The sequence below is a fragment of the Eriocheir sinensis genome, chromosome 54, assembly GCF_024679095.1.
Source record: "Eriocheir sinensis breed Jianghai 21 chromosome 54, ASM2467909v1, whole genome shotgun sequence".
Lineage (NCBI taxonomy): Eukaryota > Metazoa > Arthropoda > Malacostraca > Decapoda > Varunidae > Eriocheir > Eriocheir sinensis.
Genome location: NC_066562.1, coordinates 8,258,742 through 8,275,502, shown reverse-complemented (window position 1 = coordinate 8,275,502; position 16,761 = coordinate 8,258,742). Strand labels below are relative to the sequence as shown.

Below are 16,761 nucleotides of genomic sequence, written 5' to 3'. Positions count from 1 at the left end.
CGGTGTGCTGATGAAGGGAAGGTGAGTGGGCGTGTATGGTCAGGGGCCGAATGTATTAAGACTTCTTGCTTTCCTTTTAGTTGGGGTATAAAAATCTCTTCTTCTTGCAGTGGTTATTGATTGAGTTTTAGAAGGTGGAACGAATTGCATTGTTTTGGCCATGTAGCAGCTTTGTTGTTTATGGATACAGCCTCAAATGTAAGCTATATGATAAAGGTTAGAGGTTTAATGAATATAAATATCAATTAGTATAAATATAATAAATGTAATAGATATAGAAATAAAGAATAAAGGGGCAGAACGAGAATTAGAACACTGCAAAAAATCATAAACCAACATAAACAAGAACAAGAAAACTAGGCCTACCATAAAAAAATACTAAGAAAATACCACCAAACTCCACGTGTACCCAAAATCAACATAAACAAAAACACACACAAAAAAACATACTGAAATTAAAGACCAAACCAACAAACTCGTGTAGCCAAGCCCATACAGCCCCTCCCGAAGGCTACCCTCTCGGCCCATACAGCCCCTCCCGAAGGCTACCCTCTCGGCCCATACAGCCCCTCCCGAAGGCTACCCTCTCGGCCCAAACACCCCCTCCCGAAGGCTACTCTCTACGCCCATACAGCCCTTCCCGAAGGCTACCCTCTCGGCCCATACAGCCCCTCCCGAAGGCTACCCTCTCGGCCCATACAGCCCCTCCCGAAGGCTACCCTCTCGGCCCATACAGCCCCTCCCGAAGGCTACCCTCTCGGCCCATACAGCCCCTCCCGAAGGCTACCCTCTCGGCCCATACAGCCCCTCCCGAAGGCTACCCTCTCGGCCCATACAGCCCCTCCCGAAGGCTACCCTCTCGGCCCATACAGCCCCTCCCGAAGGCTACCCTCTCGGCCCATACAGCCCCTCCCGAAGGCTACCCTCTCGGCCCATACAGCCCCTCCCGAAGGCTACCCTCTCGGCCCATACAGCCCCTCCCGAAGGCTACCCTCTCGGCCCATACAGCCCCTCCCGAAGGCTACCCTCTCGTCCCATACAGCCCCTCCCGAAGGCTACTCTCCCGGCCCATACAGCCCCTCCCGAAGGCTACTCTCTCGGCCTTAGCTTAACGGTCGGCCCCAACCTGTGACAGCGGCCAGAAATATTTACCTTAACGCTTCCTCTTGCCTCAGTCTGTCCCTTCGCGTCATTTGCCTGAGGACGAACCTGGTGCGTTTATGGATGGTATGTGTTATTTTGGATACTTATTAGCAGCTTTTAGGGATGTTCTGTCTGTGTTCTTGCCTCGAGCTGTCCTGTTTACTCACATATATTGGAAGGTGTTAGTGGTGGTTGATCAGTCTCCTTGATTCCAACTGTCCCCTATGCGTCGATCCGTTAACCTGTTGAAGTGTTTTGTCAGTGTTCTTGTCTTGAGCTGTCCTATCCTCTTGCAGACTCCTTACGTTCTTATGTTCTTATGTTCTTATTTACTCACATATTGGAAGGTGTCAGTGGTGGTTGTTCATTCTCCTCGCTTCCAACTCTCCCACCGCATCTGAGTTTCCCTGAGGACGTGTACCCACTGCGTGTTGACCGATGGCTTGTGGCTGTTGTTTGGTCACGTATTAGCAGCTGCCGGGAGTCTTTTGCATCTCTCCTTGCCTCGAATTGTCCCGTTGCGTCCCTGTTTCTCAGATGACGAACCCAACATGTGACAAAAGTTTCCGTATTCTTAACAATTTCGGCGCTCAAGCACACAAACACATTTGACAAGGCTTTCGTGGGAGTTGTGTGTGGACCGGGTATTTCCGTGGATAGTTTTATGGGTCTCTTGGTGGTTCGTGTAAGCTTATGTATCCCATGACTGTGAAGAAACACTCATGACAATCCGATCAATCCATTTATTTATTTAAAGATTTATCCCCTAGCATCACTAGGGCAACGGGCCCTTGTCCGAAGACGCCCCGTTAAGAGGGAAAAGATTGCTCCCTCCCCGCACGAGGGAGCGCGGGCCTTTGCCAAAGGCGGCCCGTAGCAGGGTGCCGACAAACCGACTCTATCGGCGATCGAAATCTAGCCGACCAAGTCGGTCCGCCGACGAGGACTGGCGTGTCTCTGATAATCCATTTTTCGTCCTTTTGAAATAGTTGGTGATATGTGAGAGAGGAGGAAATGTATTTGAGAGAGTATCGAAATGAAATAGAACATCATAATAAGGAAAAAAATAATATAAGAAATCGAGTATAAAGAAATTATAAAAAAAACTTATGATCGCTTTACTTCTACGCTGAGAAAAAGTACAAAAAAATCAAGTATAGAGAATGTAAGAAAAAATTATGTCAGGCCTATTTCTACGCTGGTTACGGGGCTGAGTGCATAATCTCCCTCCTCCACCACGCCGCAGCCCACGCCCTCACCTGCGTACAGGTTCCTAATGGGCGTTAATTAGCTCCATCACCTGAGATTTTGCATGCATGATATCTGGTGCGTGTGTGGGGGGGAAGGAGGGGGAGAGGTGGAGGAGGGGGAGGGAGAGTAGTGTAAGGAGAGGGAGAGGAGTGTAGGGGGAGGGGAGGAAGTGTGTGTGTGTGTGTGTGTGTGTGTGTGTGTGTGTGTGTGTGTGTGTGTGTGTGTGTGTGTGTGTGTGTGTGTGTGTGTGTGTGTGTGTGACTGTTTTTCTCATTGTTTTCTTTTTATTGTTTTAGTTTCATCATCATCATCATCTTTTTCGCCTCCTCCTCCTCCTCCTCCTCTTCCTCCTCCTCCTCCTCCTCCTCCTCTTCCTCCTCCTCCTCCTCCTCCTCCTCCTCCTCCTCCTCCTCCTCCTCCTCTTCTTCCTTCTCTTCGTCACTGTTCCATTTTTTTTTCTTGTTCTATATATTTTTTTTTCATTTGTTTTGCCGTTATTAAATGAGACACACTAATTACTTTACGACACTTTATTCATCCTCTATCTTATTCACTTTATTCACTACAGATACATAGTTATAAGTTAATGCATGTATCTTAAGACTATTTACTTACTTATTTTATTGCTTACATTAACTTGTGCTCAGGGACACTATCATAATAAATAGTTTAGCGATAATAATTAACTATGTGTACTTTGGTTATGGGAGGAGGAGGAGGAGAAGGAGGAGGAGAAGGATAAGAAGTAGAAGAGAAGAGGAGGAGGGGTAGTAGAAATGATACATCTCCTCCTCCTCTTCCTCCTCCTCCTCCTCCTCTTCTTATTCCTCCTCCTCCTTCTCCTCCTCTTCCATATTACATCACTTCTTTTATCTCCCCTCCTCATATCATTCCTCCTCCTTCTCCTTCTATTATTCCTCTTCCTCCTCCACTTTACATTACTCCTCCTTCATTCTCTCCCCACATCCTCCTCCTCCTCTTCCTCCTCCTCTTCCACTCTACATCACCATTTCTTCCTTCTCTCACAATCTCCTCCTCCTCCTCCACCTTCTCTCTTCCACCTCAGGTCTTCTGGTGTCTGTTCTTCCTATGTATTCCTATGTATTCCTCCTCCTCCTCCTCCTTCACCTTCTCTCTTCCACCTCAGGCCTTCTGGTGTCTGTTCTTCCTATGTATTCCTATGTATCCTCCTCCCCTGGACCTTATCGGGGATGTCGGGGCCCTGGGGGTGGCGCGGCGTCCCTCGGTATGCATCCTCGTCACAATCAGGCGCCTCGATCTCACAGTGCACGCTTTTGCCCTTCACCAACCGCGAGGACACGTGGTCGAGGTAGGCAGCGGTGTTGTCCTCGCCGAAGAGCTGAGCGAGGCCGGTACTGGGGAGAGAGAGAGGGAGAGAGGGGGTGGGGGTTAGTGAGGGGAGGATAAGAAGAGGTTTAGTTTGGGGAGAAGAGGAGAGAGGGAGGGTTAGTTAAGGGAGAGGAGGGAGGAGGAAGGTTTAGTAAAGGGGGGAGAGAGAGAGAGAGAGAGAGAGAGAGAGAGAGAGAGAGAGAGAGAGAGAGAGAGAGAGAGAGAGAGAGAGAGAGAGAGAGAGAGAGAGAGAGAGAGAGAGAGAGGACACACACACACACACACACACACACACACACACACACACACACACACACACACACACACACACACCACTCCCATAACATAACTAACAACAGCAACATTAACCAACAAACCCAACACACTCTCACCAACAAACACACATGACCTACAGTGCCAAATGCTCCAGGAGGGCGTCGGGGGCATCGAGCTCTTGCGTTGCCTTCACCGTATCGCAGAGGGCGCGGCGGACGCAGGCCCTGGAGAGGCGATCCACCTGGTAGTTCGCCCACAGGTGGTTCGCTGCCCAGCCCAGACTGTGCCCCTCCTCAACCAGGGTCTGACGGGGGAGAGAAAGAGGGGGAGGGGATGAGTGGAGGGGGTTGGAGGAGAGGGGATGTGGATGGAGAAGGTGGAGTGTTGAGGGAGATTGAAGAAGGGGAGTGACATCCTGATCATAGAAGAAGAAGAAGAAAAGAAGTGTGCCAGAACAAAAATAAGGAACTACAGAAAGAACAACAAGAAAAATGAACGTGAACAAGAAAAAGAACAAAATTTACCCTTTATGTAAAAAACAGAACAAAAAATAGAGCATGAAGAAAAAGAACAAGAACAATAAGAACAAAAACAAGAAGAACAAGAGGAAAACGAACAACAAAAACAAACAGGAACAAGAACAAGAACAAACAGACGAAGAAGAAGAAAAAGAAGACAATGAACAACATGAGTCAACAAAAGCCATGAACCTTAGCTAACAACACCAACCCTGACCCTCCCTTACCCTCGCCGCGTCCTCGTACTGCTCCTTCGCGCCCTCAAGCCACGAGTACAGGTTGTTCATGACGCCGGGCAGGTCAGACAGGTCCAGGGCCAGAGTCACGTCGGGCGCCTCCCTCCTGCCGCCGCCCGCAGTACTGGACAGCAGGCGGTAGATGAGGTAGGCCAGGAAGGTCGCGAAGGCTAACCCAGCGAGTAGGACAAAGGGGTCAAAGCCTTGCATATACCCGTACCCACCTCCATACCCGCCGTGCATGCCTCCATACCCACCGCCTCCAGAGTGTCCGTACCCGCCGGATTTGTCGAGGGTATTATAGCCAGGGTAGTTGTTGTATTGCCTGGGTTCCGCATCGCCTTCTCCGTCCCCGCTGTCTGAGGGGTCGAGATAGCCATAGCTTTGAAACTGCCTCGACTCCTCCTGTAGCTCCGTGTCCGCGCCGTCCAGCGTCCCCACAGGCAGGTCCAGCAGCTCGTACACCTTCCTGATCTCCCTGTCCTTGAAGCCCGACGTCCGCATGAGCTCCGTCACGAAGTCCAGTTCAGCGACGTGTGTGAAGGCTTGTCTCTGCAGGATCCCGCCCACCTGGTGCATAAGAGGTACCAGGAGACTCCAGCCGAGTTCTTGTGTACTGGAAGATATCACGGACTTGATGATTGGATAGTTCACTAGAGTCCCCTTCGTGTCCTCCCACTTAGCGGATAGGTACTCCAGGAGGGCAGGGTCGAAGGACTGGACCATATCCTGAAGAAGGTGCATTTTGTCCCCCAAGGCAATGGCTCGATCGAAGAAGGAGAAGCCGAGGACGTCAGTGGCCTCCCCAGGGTACATCTGCTGCAGGATGGACTTCATGTTCTCAAAGATCCCCTTCACCCTCGCCCAGTGGTCCTCGGGTTCCCCATGGGCGGCTGGGGTGGGGTTGGGGATTTGGACCGTGTTGTTAACTGCCTTCCAGTGCCTCACCTCCAGCAGCCCGTCGTCAGCCAAAGAGTCATGCGACAGAGGAAATTGAGGATTGGAAGTGTCATTGGTAGCCTTCCAGTCCGTCAGCTCCTCCTTCAGCTCTCCGTCAGGTTCAGATTTCACCTTTATTGCTCCTTCCTCTACCTCCTCCGTCCGCCCTCCGTCAGCCAAAGACTCAAGAGGAAGTTGAGGGTCGATAGTGTCACTGGCAGATCTCCATTTCGTCACCTTCTCCTTCAGCTCTCCTGCAGGCCTAGATTCCACCTTCTTTTGTCCTCCGTCCGTCACCTCCTCCGTCAGCCCTCCGTCAGCCAAAGACTCATTCGACAGAGGAAGCTGAGGATCGAAAGTGTCATTGGTAGCCTTCCAGTCCGTCAGCTCCTCCTTCAGCTCTCCGTCAGGTTCAGATTTTACCTTTACTAGTCCTTCGTCCAGCTCCTCCGTCAGCCCTCCGTCAGCCAAAGACTCAAGAGAAAGTTGTGGATCGATAGTGTCACTGGTAGATCTCATGTTCGTCACCTCCTCCAGCTCTCCTTCAAGCCCAGATCTCACCTTCGTCAGTTCTCCGACCAGCACCTCCTCTGTCAGCCCGTCGTCAGCCAAAGACTCATTCGACAGAGGAAGCTGAGGATCGAAAGTGCCATTAGCAGCCCTCCAGTTCATCACCACCTTCGTCAGCTCTCCTTCAGGCCCAAGTTTCCCCTTTGTCAGCCCTCCGTCAGGCACATTCTCAAGCTGGAGAGGTTGTTGAGGGTCCTCCACCCCCTTTAACATGTCATACAGACTCTGGAAAGCCGAATTGCCCTCTGCGCGCGAAGACCAACCAAGTGTCGAGGAGGGAAGGGCCGGGGAGCTGGTATCGTGGCTGGCCGTAGTAGTATCAGTATCAGTATCAGTAGTAGTAGTAGTAGTAGTAGTAGTAGTAGGCGTCGTGGTCATCGTCATGGAGTCCAGGAGTGATTGTCGCATCTTGTAGAGGTCACCAAGTTTTGAGCTGCGGCGAAGAGATAGTCGAGTCGTGAGGGATTTTATTTATATTTTTTTACAGCAAAGGAGACAGCTCAAGGGCACAAAAAAAGGAAACAATAATAAAAAAAGACAGGCCGCTACTCGCTGCTCCTAAAAAGAATCCAAGGAAGTGGCCGAAAGAGGGGTCAATTTCGGGAGTTTCTTTTCTTTAGTTCCCCTTAAAACACCGTAACTGTCCGGATTTTCATTGGATATCTAAGTCACTGATTTTTTGGGTCCAACTCAAACATTTCGACTCCCAACCACACGCATTTGACAAGGCTTTCGCAGGAGTTTTGAGCATTGTCAGGGGTAGTTTTATGACCCTGGTGGTAGTGTGACCCTTCTTCTGTAACGTGAACATAGAGAAACACTCAGTATAACCCGATTTATCTACTTTTTGGACCTTGGAAATAGTTGATGTGAGGCGGAAGGATCGCTGGAAATACCTACCAAATTTAAGTGACGTGAGTTTGGGGCTGTCAAGGGCTATCAAGGTCGCCTTTTTTGTAATTTACGTTGATTGAGAGAGTTGAAAAAAATGCCGAACTAATAGATTGAAAACGATAACACACATACACACACACACACAAAAAAAAAATTAAGTAAAGACCCAATTTCCCCTGCAGGTCAAAATCAATGTCACCAGGTCGCCCATTACCTGAAGAAGCCGGAGAATGACCTTGACCCCGCCTCCCCCACCACCACCTCCTCCTGCTGCTGCTCCTCCTCCGCCGTGACCCCTCCCAGGCAGGTCATCGCAACCACCACCACCACCACCACCGCCGCCGCTACACCTGAGGGCCAAGGTGAACACAGGTAAGAGTGGGCGTTAATTAGCACACACAAAAAAAATAATAGAAAATAAAGAAATATGAATAAATAGATTGATAGAGTAAATAGAATAAAATTAAAGAAGAAAGAAGGAGAGAGAGAAAGAAAGAAAAAAAAATATGTACGAGTTATGTAAGAGCAGAGGAAGAAATAGTAGTAGTAGTAGCAGTAGCAGTAGTAGTAGTAGTAGTAGTAGTAGTAGTAGTAGTAGTAACAAGAAGAACAATAACAATAACAAGGAAAAAAAACAAGAACAGGAAGAAGAAGAGGAAAATGGGAAAAAGGAGAAAGATGAACAAGAACAAGAAGACGAAGAACAAGAAAAAGATACAAAAGAAGAAGAAGAAGAAGAAGAAGAAGAAGAAGAAGAGGAAGCATCAACCACAATTACTCACCATCATCTCCATCATCACCATATCATCACCAGAATCACACAGTCAAGTACCTCATTTTTACCCCTCTATTCACACGCGTAGAAAGAGAGAGAGAGAGAGAGAGAGAGAGAGAGAGAGCGTTAAATAAGGTGTGAATTGCCTTACTAACGGTTGGGAAGTAGGTTAAGAGGTACGTAGGTAGAATGAACTGAATGGGAAGAATGAAAAATTTAGGAAAGAGAGGAAGGAAAGGGAAAGAAATTAAAGGAAAGGAAGGGAAGAGAAAGAGAAAACGGAGAAGAAACGGGTAGAGGGGTAACAGATATAAAAGACAGAGGTAGAGAAGTAGATAAGAAAGAAGAAAGGAGGAAGTGAAAATAGAAGGGAAAGGAAAGGAAAAAGATGAAAAAAATGAAAGAATAGGAAAAAAACGAAATAATATGAAGGAAGGAAAGGAAGAAATTAAGAAAGGAAAGTAAGAAACGAAAATAAAGAAAAAGGAAGATTGGAAAAGGCAACATACGAACCAAGGAAGAGAGGGAAAAAAAGGAAATATAAAGAAGGAAGAAATAAAAGAAGAAAAAAAAAGTGAGTTAGAGGGAAAGACAACGGACAGACGAAGTAGAGAGCAAATTTAGTAAAGAGGAAAAGAAGAAAAAAAGAAGAAAAAACATGAAAGGAAGAAAGAAAGGAAGAAGGGGAGGAAAACAAAAGAAGAAAAAAGAAAACAGGCAGAACTAGGAAACATATGAACCAGGTAGAGAGATAAAAGGAGAAGAAAGGAATGAAGAAAAGAAAGAAAAAAACGAGAGAAGAAAACAGGTGGACAGAGCAAGATAGCCAGGTAAAAAGAAAAGGAAAGGAAAGGAAAAAATGAAGAAAACAAAGGAAGGAGCGAAAGCAGGAAAGACAGGTAGAGACAGACAACATATGGACCAGGTAGAGAGAGCAAGGCAGACAGGTAAAAGCCGTAGAGACAACCAGGTGAATAGGAACGGTAAGGTACGGCAAAGCAAGGGAGTAGTCCTACCTGTAATTAAGCACCGTGGGAGAGTCATTACCACCTGTACTTTGGGGTCACTTAAGCAGCTCGGTCTAATTACCTATGCAAGTGTAATTAGTCATGGGTCGTTACCTGTCGTTTCGTATTCTACCTGGTTTGTGTGTTTCCCAGAGAGCTATTAATTTTTATGTTGTTTTTTGGGTTACTTTTCCGCTAGTACTGTGAGCCGAGATGCCGCTGGGAAGACGGACACACGTACATACACACGCACACGCACACACACACGCACACACACACCGGAAGTTAGTTGTTTCTCACACTTTTTCTTTTTTGGTTGTTTTTGTTTTTGTATAATATCATAACTGCACATTCACCTTGATCTTACCTGTATACACCTGCGTAATCAAGGCGTTCATACACACATACGAACAAACACACACACACACACACACACACACACACACACACACACACACACACACACACACACACACACACACACTGATATTACTCCTCCTCCTTCGCTTCCTCCTCCTACTTTTCCCTTGTCTTCTCCTCCTTTTTCTTATTCTTCCCTCCTTTCTCCCTTCTTCCTTCCTTTCCCCTTTCCTTCCTCCTCAATATTCATCCTCCTCTTCCTCCTTCTCCTATTCTTTTCCTCTCTCCTTCCCTTCCTTCCTTCCTTTCTTCCTTCCTGTCTTTCTTTCTTCCTTCTTTCCTTCCTTCCTTCCTTCCTTCCTGTTTCCTCATTCGCCTTCACTCTTCCTCCTCTTCCTCTCCTTTCTTTTCCTCTTCCGAATTTACTAACTCAATCTTTCTCTCTTCAATGACTCCTCCTCCTCCTCCTCCTCCTCTTCTTCCTCTATTACTACTCTAACGTAAAATTGCAAGTTTATATAAAGATTTATGTTCATTGCTGTACCGTATTTTGCACCTACTTCACTCTCCCTCCCTCCCTCTCTCCCCTTCTCTCTCTCTCCCTTCGTAGGTATTGAATAAAGCGTCACCTCTCTTGCATAACGGTCGGTGCTTTTGATTCGTTGTGTATATTTTTTTTTGCCTCCTCTTCCTCTTCCTCTTCTTCTTCCTCTTCTGCTGTCATCTTACTCCTCATTTACTCCTTGCTCTCCTTTTACTTCATCTCTGTTTTTGTTTTTGTTTTCTGCTTTTTTTCTTTCTTTTATCTTCCGTTTTTACCTCTTTCTTCCTCCTTAACTTCAACCTTTTCTTCTCCTTTTTGCTTCATTATTTTCCCAGTTCTTTGGTTTTTCTTCACTTTCTTTTTTCCTCTTCTACCTTTTCCTCCTCTTCTTATATACCTCTCCATCACCTCTTTCCTTTCTTTTCCTGTTTTTCCTTCTCCCTCCTGTTTCTCTTTTCCTTGATTCCTCCTCCTCCTCCTCCTCCTCCTTCTTCTCCTTCTCCTCCTTCTCCTCCTTCTAAATAACAAACCCAACAACCATGAATAATATCTTGCTGATTGAACACAAGCGATGCAAGACAGACAATGGCAAGAGTCTTTTTCTTAACCGAGTCATCCGTCACTTAAACAAGCTTCCTGCTAAAGTACTCAGTGCGAAGATGATCAACGGCTTTAAGAATTGCGTCGACCGTTATTGAGTTACTGCAGGGGCGGATTGAGCGTTACCGTAGAGAGAGAGAGAGAGAGAGAGAGAGAGAGAGAGAGAGAGCAGCATCTATGTCAATAACGGAAACGATATGACCAAAAAGAACGGCCTCAAAATAGAGAGAGAGAGAGAGAGAGAGAGAGAGAGAGAGAGAGAGAGAGATATCAGGAGACGATAATTGCCTCGCTGTGATTGGCCATTTAGCTGAGAGTGGTGATGATGGTGGTGGTGATGGTGATGACGGGTAAATGGTGATAAAAATGATGACGCAACACCAAACAGAAGAGAACACACCCTTCTTCACCTACAATGTTTGGTGATGATGATGGTGGTGATGGTGGTGATGATGGTGATGATGGTGGTGATGAGAATACCAGCCTAACCTCCACAACCTCCCTCTCATCACTACAGACTCAAGGGCCAATGCGATCATCACCACCATCATCATCAACATCATCAACATCATCATCATCATCATCATTTCATTAGCCAAGTTTTGTAAGTGTTAAAAGGATGAAAGGAGTGACGGAGACAGGCTTAATATTGCCTTCTTTAATGTCTATTGTCGTTCATATAGGCCTACTCAATGTAAGGAAGGAGGAGGAGGAGGAGAAGGAAGAGAGGAGAGGATGAAAAGGAGGAGGAGGAAGAGGAGATGAGAAGAGAAGAGAACAGAGCAGAACAGAAGAGAAAACAAGAAAAAAGAAGAAAAGTAAAGAATAGAGAAAGAAAAGTTAGAAAGCGAAAAGAGAAGAGAAGGGAAGGAAAGAGAACAGAAGAAAGGAGACGAAATGAGAGAAGAAAGAGAACAAGAACAAAAAAAACAATAAACTAGTAAGAAAACGAGAGAAAAGAAAGAAAAAGACAGTTAGAAAGAAAAAAAGAAAAAGAAAGAAAAAAAAAATTACTTAATATATGAACAAAACAAACATCTACTCACCCCTCGCACCGCCCGACCACACCATTCTTGACCTCCTCACTCCTCTTTTCGTAGCAGTAGACAGGATCAAGGTGTTCCCCGCCTCTCCGATCCTCTTACGGGCGTTCAGTCCTTCTCTCTTATACCTGGAATGCCTTGGGTACGAACTGGATCCCTTTCTGTGGCTAAAATGGCTTCTAATAGGCTTCAACTCCTCAAAAAAGGGCTTATTAGTGCTAGATCCTTTTTGTAGGCTTGCAATTGGGTTCTACTCCTTAAAACTGGGATTATAAGAGCTTAATACCCTTTTATAGGTTTAGAATAGGCATATTTTTGAAGCCTAAAATTCCCTTATTTTTGACAAGTAAATCGTTTTGTGTGTAAGTCTGAAGTTGTTAAATTTTGTCTTTGGGATTGTCTTAAACACTGATTCTTTTTTTCTCCTTTTTTTGGTCTATAATGCTCTTCAATATTCGATTTTTTTTATAACTTCTTTTTAACGGAGAATTATGTTAACTTTGGAAAAATCTTGAGAGCCGGCGTGTTCTGATAACTTCTGTCAAATCTTAAGGCTACTTCATTACTCCTTCTTCAGCGGCGAATTCTCTTGTGAAACTTATGAACAAGCTTGAGATTTCCTGATAACTTCTTTACCGGCGAAGTCCTGTGTGAAGATTAAAAGATTACGCCGAAGTTGTGAAGGATACTGGAACCTCTTAAGTAGTCCTGCCTCCCCTTCTAGCACCCTGATCCTTTCTTTAAGCGGCGGAAGTTATAACAGAAGTCCTTTGAGATCCTTAGATATAAGTTGTATCCTTGTGGTTTATAAGCTCTGAAGGATACACACAGAAGTCCTACAGGCAGCTCTGGCAGGATACACATACACACTGGAGTCCTCGAGCTGTGGTGAGTCCTTCAGGATACTTTATGGTTTGCCTCAGCTGGATGGTGGAGGATAAGGACACACGGAAATCCTACAGGCAAAAAACACACTTAGGATGGCTTAAGATGATTTCGGCAGGACACTCAAACACACTAGAGTCCTACGAGGGATGTGGAGTCCTTCAGGGTATTTGTAGGATGCCTTAGTCGGCCTTGGAGAGCTAAAGGCACGCAGAGCACACACAGGAGTCCTATAGGCGACACGCTGGAGTCCTGGAGTGGTGGGGAGTCCTATGGGGGGGTCGGAAGTCCCGAAGGATACCCGCTGTTAATCCTTCGCCGGCCCTGGTTAGCTGTAGACACATACAGAGGAGTCCTTTTCTGACCTTGGGAAGCTGAAGACAAACGCAGAAGTCTTTTAGATAGCTCAGATAGGATACACACACACTGAAGTCCTTGGGGTTGGTGGGAATCCTTAAGGATACTCTATATTAATCCTTCGTCAGCCCTGGGAACCTGAAGACACACAAAGAAGTCCTAAGGATGGCTTGGCTAGGATACACTCACACACACTGGAGTCCTAGGATGCTATGGAGTCCTATATCTGGTTGGGAGTCTTTCAGGATACTACGTGTTGAGCCTTCGCCGCCTTTGGGAAGCTGAAGGCATACACGAAAGTCCCACAAGGATCTCCTGGAACAGCAAGAAGTCCTAGGGTCGTGTGGAGTCCTTCAGGATAGCGTTTGTCAAGTTTCGCCGCCGTGGGAAGCTGAAGAAACACACACGTCCTATTGGTGGAGTCCTATAGTTGGTGTGGAGTCCTTCAGGGTATCGTATGTCAAGTCCTGGCCTTCCACACACACGGGAGTCCTTTGGTTGGCGTGAAGTCCTTCTGGGTACTCTGCGCCAAGCCTCCTCCTCGCTGGGGCCCCAAGACAATGTGCACAGGAAGGGAAGGGAAAGCACGTGTGAGTTTCCCACGCGCCCGGCCCAGAGTGACGCCTGGCCTTCGTGCTCCCTGCCTCGTCTCTGCTTGCCTTCCCTCCCTCCCGCTAGTGTCTCCCGCCCTCCCTCCTTCCCTCCCTCTGATCCGCCTCCATCCTCCCATAGTGCTTTGTAATACCACGCACTGGCCTCAAATGTGGTTAAATCAGCTTGCTACCTTCCCGCCCTACCTCCCTCATTTCCTCCCTCCCTTCCCTCCCTCCCTCCAGTGTCTCCCTCCCTCTCATCCGCCTCCATCCTTCCATAGTGCTTTGTAATACCACGCACTGGCCTCAAATGTGGTTAAATCAGCTTGCTACCTTCCCTCCCTACCTCCCTCATTTCCTCCCTCCCTTCCCTCCCTCTCATTCGTCTCCATTCTTCCATAATGCATTGTAATATCACTCAGCAACCTCAGATGTGGTTAGATTCCCTTGCTTTCCTCCCTCCCTCTTTCCTTCCCTCCCTGCACCTCTCCCTTTCCTTCCTCCACTTCTTCCCTTCCTCCCTCTCTCTCGCCTCCCATACCTCCTCGCTGCTTTGTAATGACACGCACTCACCTCAAATTTGGTTAGATTCCCTTAATTCCCTTCATCCTTTATTTTCTCCCTTCCTCCATTTTTCCCCTTTCTATACTTCCTTCCATCTCTCTCCCTTCCATACCTCCAAACTGCTTTTTTAATATCGCGCATCAACCTCAAAACGTACTAAAAACTCCTTGCTTGCTTCCCTCTTTCTCTCCCTCCCTCTCCCCCTCCTCTTGTCTCCTCTCTCCACCCTTCCTATACCTCCCTCCACCTCTCTCCCTTCCATACCTCAATACTGCTTTTAATTATCACGCTTCGACCTCAAAACGTACTAAAAACTTCTTGCTTGCTTCCCTCTTTATCTCCCTCCTTCTTCCCCCTTCTCTTGTCTCCTCTCTCCACCCTTCCCATACCCTCCTCCCTCCCTTGTACTAATTCATCATAGCACGCAATGGCCTCAAATACACAGGGAGTGCCATTAACAGCTGGAAATCAGGAGCAGGGAGGGCTGAGACGCGGAGGAAACTGGGGTAAATTGAGGCAGGCAGACAGGCGGGCGGCGGCTGGGACTCGCAAGCATTCTGAAGCATTAGGGAGAACCTCGTAAATAGGGAACTGCGGCAGAATGAGAACCACAACACCAAAATAAGCTTAGATTTGAGGAACATGAGGTGGTATGGTGGTGGTGGTGGTGGTGAGGGGGGTAGTAGTAGTAGTAGTAGTAGTAGTAGTAGTAGTAGTAGTAGTAGAAATAGAAGAAGAGGGATAAAAAGATTAAAAAAGAAGAATAAGAAGGAAAGAAGATTAAAAAGAAAGAAGAGGAAGAAAAAGAAGAAGAGGAAGAAAGAAGAAGATTAAAAAGAATATTAAAAAGAAGAATAAGAAGAAAAGAAGATTAAAAAGAAAGAAAAGGAAGAAAAAGTAGAAGAAAAAGAAGAGGAAGCAAGAAGATTACAAAGAAGAAGATAAAGAAGAACATAGAAATCCAGTCTTAGTTGTTTTCTTTTTTTCTTTTTCTTCTATTTTTGTGTTGTTTTATTTTTTGTCCCGTTAGGAGAGCAGATCACACCTGTCGTGAAGTAAAGTGCGTGTGTGATAAGTATGTGTGTGTGTGTGTGTGTGTGTGTGTGTGTGTGTGTCGCTTGAATCTAACGGTCATTTTCTCACATTCTCCCAAATTTGTGTGTGTGTGTATTTTTAGCGAGTATTATTGTTGCCATTCCTATCATTCTTTTTATGTGTTCTTATATGCTTTTATTTGTATTCCGAAGTCACTCTTTTCCTAATCTCCTCACGTTCTCCTTTACTGTTAAGACTATTATTTTTGCGATTATTTTCATTATTGTTATTATTTACATATTATTCTGCCGTTGATTATTGTGGTATTGTTGGGAGCCTCTTCGTAAGCTTCGGTAACCGTCAGTCTGTTGTAAAGTGTTGGATGAGGAAAATGTATACCAGACTGATTTTTTTGAGGGGGGCGAGTCCGAATATACTGTTCACCATTCACGTCGTTGCATAAATATATGAAAAAAACACAGCCGGTGACGAGTATGTTTGTGAGATTAAGTAAAAGCATGCCGGTGTTACGGAGAGAAGCATTGAGGCCACGTGCAGCTTCATCATATGCCCTCAGCCTCACCTTTGCACTATTATATATATTCAGAACGGAAGTATTTATAGAGCTGGATCACACAAAAGGTATACGATAAATCCTCTATAGTTTACGTGGCAATAATACATTTTCTTTCACTGGTAACATGACGAAGAAAATGAGACCTAGAAATGGGATCCTCAACCAATGGCACATATTACACCTTACCCTGTTGCATTGTCATTATGGTATACTTTATCATAGCCAGCAATATTACAGCTTTCCTTAACGAAGCGCATCCTATCACTGAGCAATGTACTATAGTTTGTCGTTATTTTTTGACTTATATTCTCAAATCTAACTTATCTTTCCTTCCTTGTAGTAGTAGTAGTAGTAGTAGTAGTAGTAGTAGTAGTAGTAGTACACACACACACACACACACACACACACACACACACACACACACACACCTGTTACCCATGACCCCGTGGAGACTACCATGAAGAACGTGATTAGATCCTTTACCATTACCGCGAGAAGCCACCCTTGCAAACACGCGCCTTTGAACTCAACCCTCTGTGCATTTGATCCCAATATTCACTTAGTACGGAGAGTTAACCAGGTGGAGAGGTGGAACTATTGCCTTTGCCGGGCCAGGGTGGATTATTAATGAGACAGAAAACCAGGTGGAGAGGAGAAACCAGGACGCTAACATGAGAGAGATAACCAGGTGGAGAAATGGAAGTATAGTCTTTGTCGGGGCAGGATGGAGAACACTAATAACAGAGAGAGAGAGAGAGAGAGAGAGAGAGAGAGAGAGAGAGAGAGAGAGAGAGAGAGAGAGAGAGAGAGAGGGGTGAAGAAATGGAACTAGAGCAACAATATTAGAGAGAACTGGATAGGAAGATAAAGATAAAGATGAAGATGACTTATGGATGATGAAGATAAATATGACTTGTGAATGATGAAGATGAAGTATTTTTTATTTATTTTCATTTTCTTATTCGTTTTCATTATTTTTCTCTATTTTTTTCTACATTCCATTCATTTCTATTCATTTATCTATCTATTTTATTTCACATCCTTTTTATATTGTTGAGTGCATAAGGGAGTGAGGTCAACCGTTCTCTCTATTATATTCATTTTCTATTCATCTTTATCTATTTTTCATCTTTTATCCCATTCCATTTCATTTTTTGTGTGTGTTAGGGTGGAGAGTCAAGCTAAGTTAAGTAGGGAAAGGTCAGTTTAGGGCATTGAGTGTGGGTGTGAGAACAGATTAGTGA

General features: G+C 45.7%; 2 protein-coding genes across 2 annotated transcripts; one reads left to right on the top strand and one right to left on the bottom strand.

The window, feature by feature from the left end:
• The first annotated feature begins 10 nt into the window (after positions 1–10).
• LOC126983464 (uncharacterized) lies at positions 11–1,112 on the top strand. The gene is made up of 2 exons (XM_050836162.1): positions 11–21; positions 533–1,112. Exons 1-2 carry the CDS (start codon positions 11–13, stop codon positions 1,110–1,112), a joined length of 591 nt encoding a protein of 196 aa, XP_050692119.1.
• A 2,115-nt stretch (positions 1,113–3,227) lies between these two features.
• On the bottom strand, positions 3,228–7,561 carry LOC126983699 (uncharacterized). Its single transcript, XM_050836746.1, has 4 exons — positions 7,392–7,561; positions 4,766–6,716; positions 4,158–4,324; positions 3,228–3,770 (listed from the first exon to the last, which is right to left on the bottom strand). The coding sequence occupies exons 1-4, from the start codon at positions 7,487–7,489 to the stop codon at positions 3,563–3,565; spliced, it is 2,424 nt and encodes an 807-aa protein (XP_050692703.1). The 5' UTR covers positions 7,490–7,561; the 3' UTR covers positions 3,228–3,562.
• Positions 7,562–16,761: the final 9,200 nt, after the last annotated feature.

Excerpts from the sequence above, each read along its gene's own strand:
- LOC126983699 (XM_050836746.1), bottom strand. The coding sequence starts at position 7,489 with ATGACCTGCCTGGGAGGGGTCACGGCGGAGGAGGAGCAGCAGCAGGAG. Across the intron at positions 6,717-7,391 it reads TCATTCTCCGGCTTCTTCAG|CTCAAAACTTGGTGACCTCT; the intron begins GTAATGGGCGAC and ends TCTTCGCCGCAG. Across the intron at positions 3,771-4,157 it reads CTCCTGGAGCATTTGGCACT|TACCGGCCTCGCTCAGCTCT; the intron begins GTAGGTCATGTG and ends CTCTCTCCCCAG.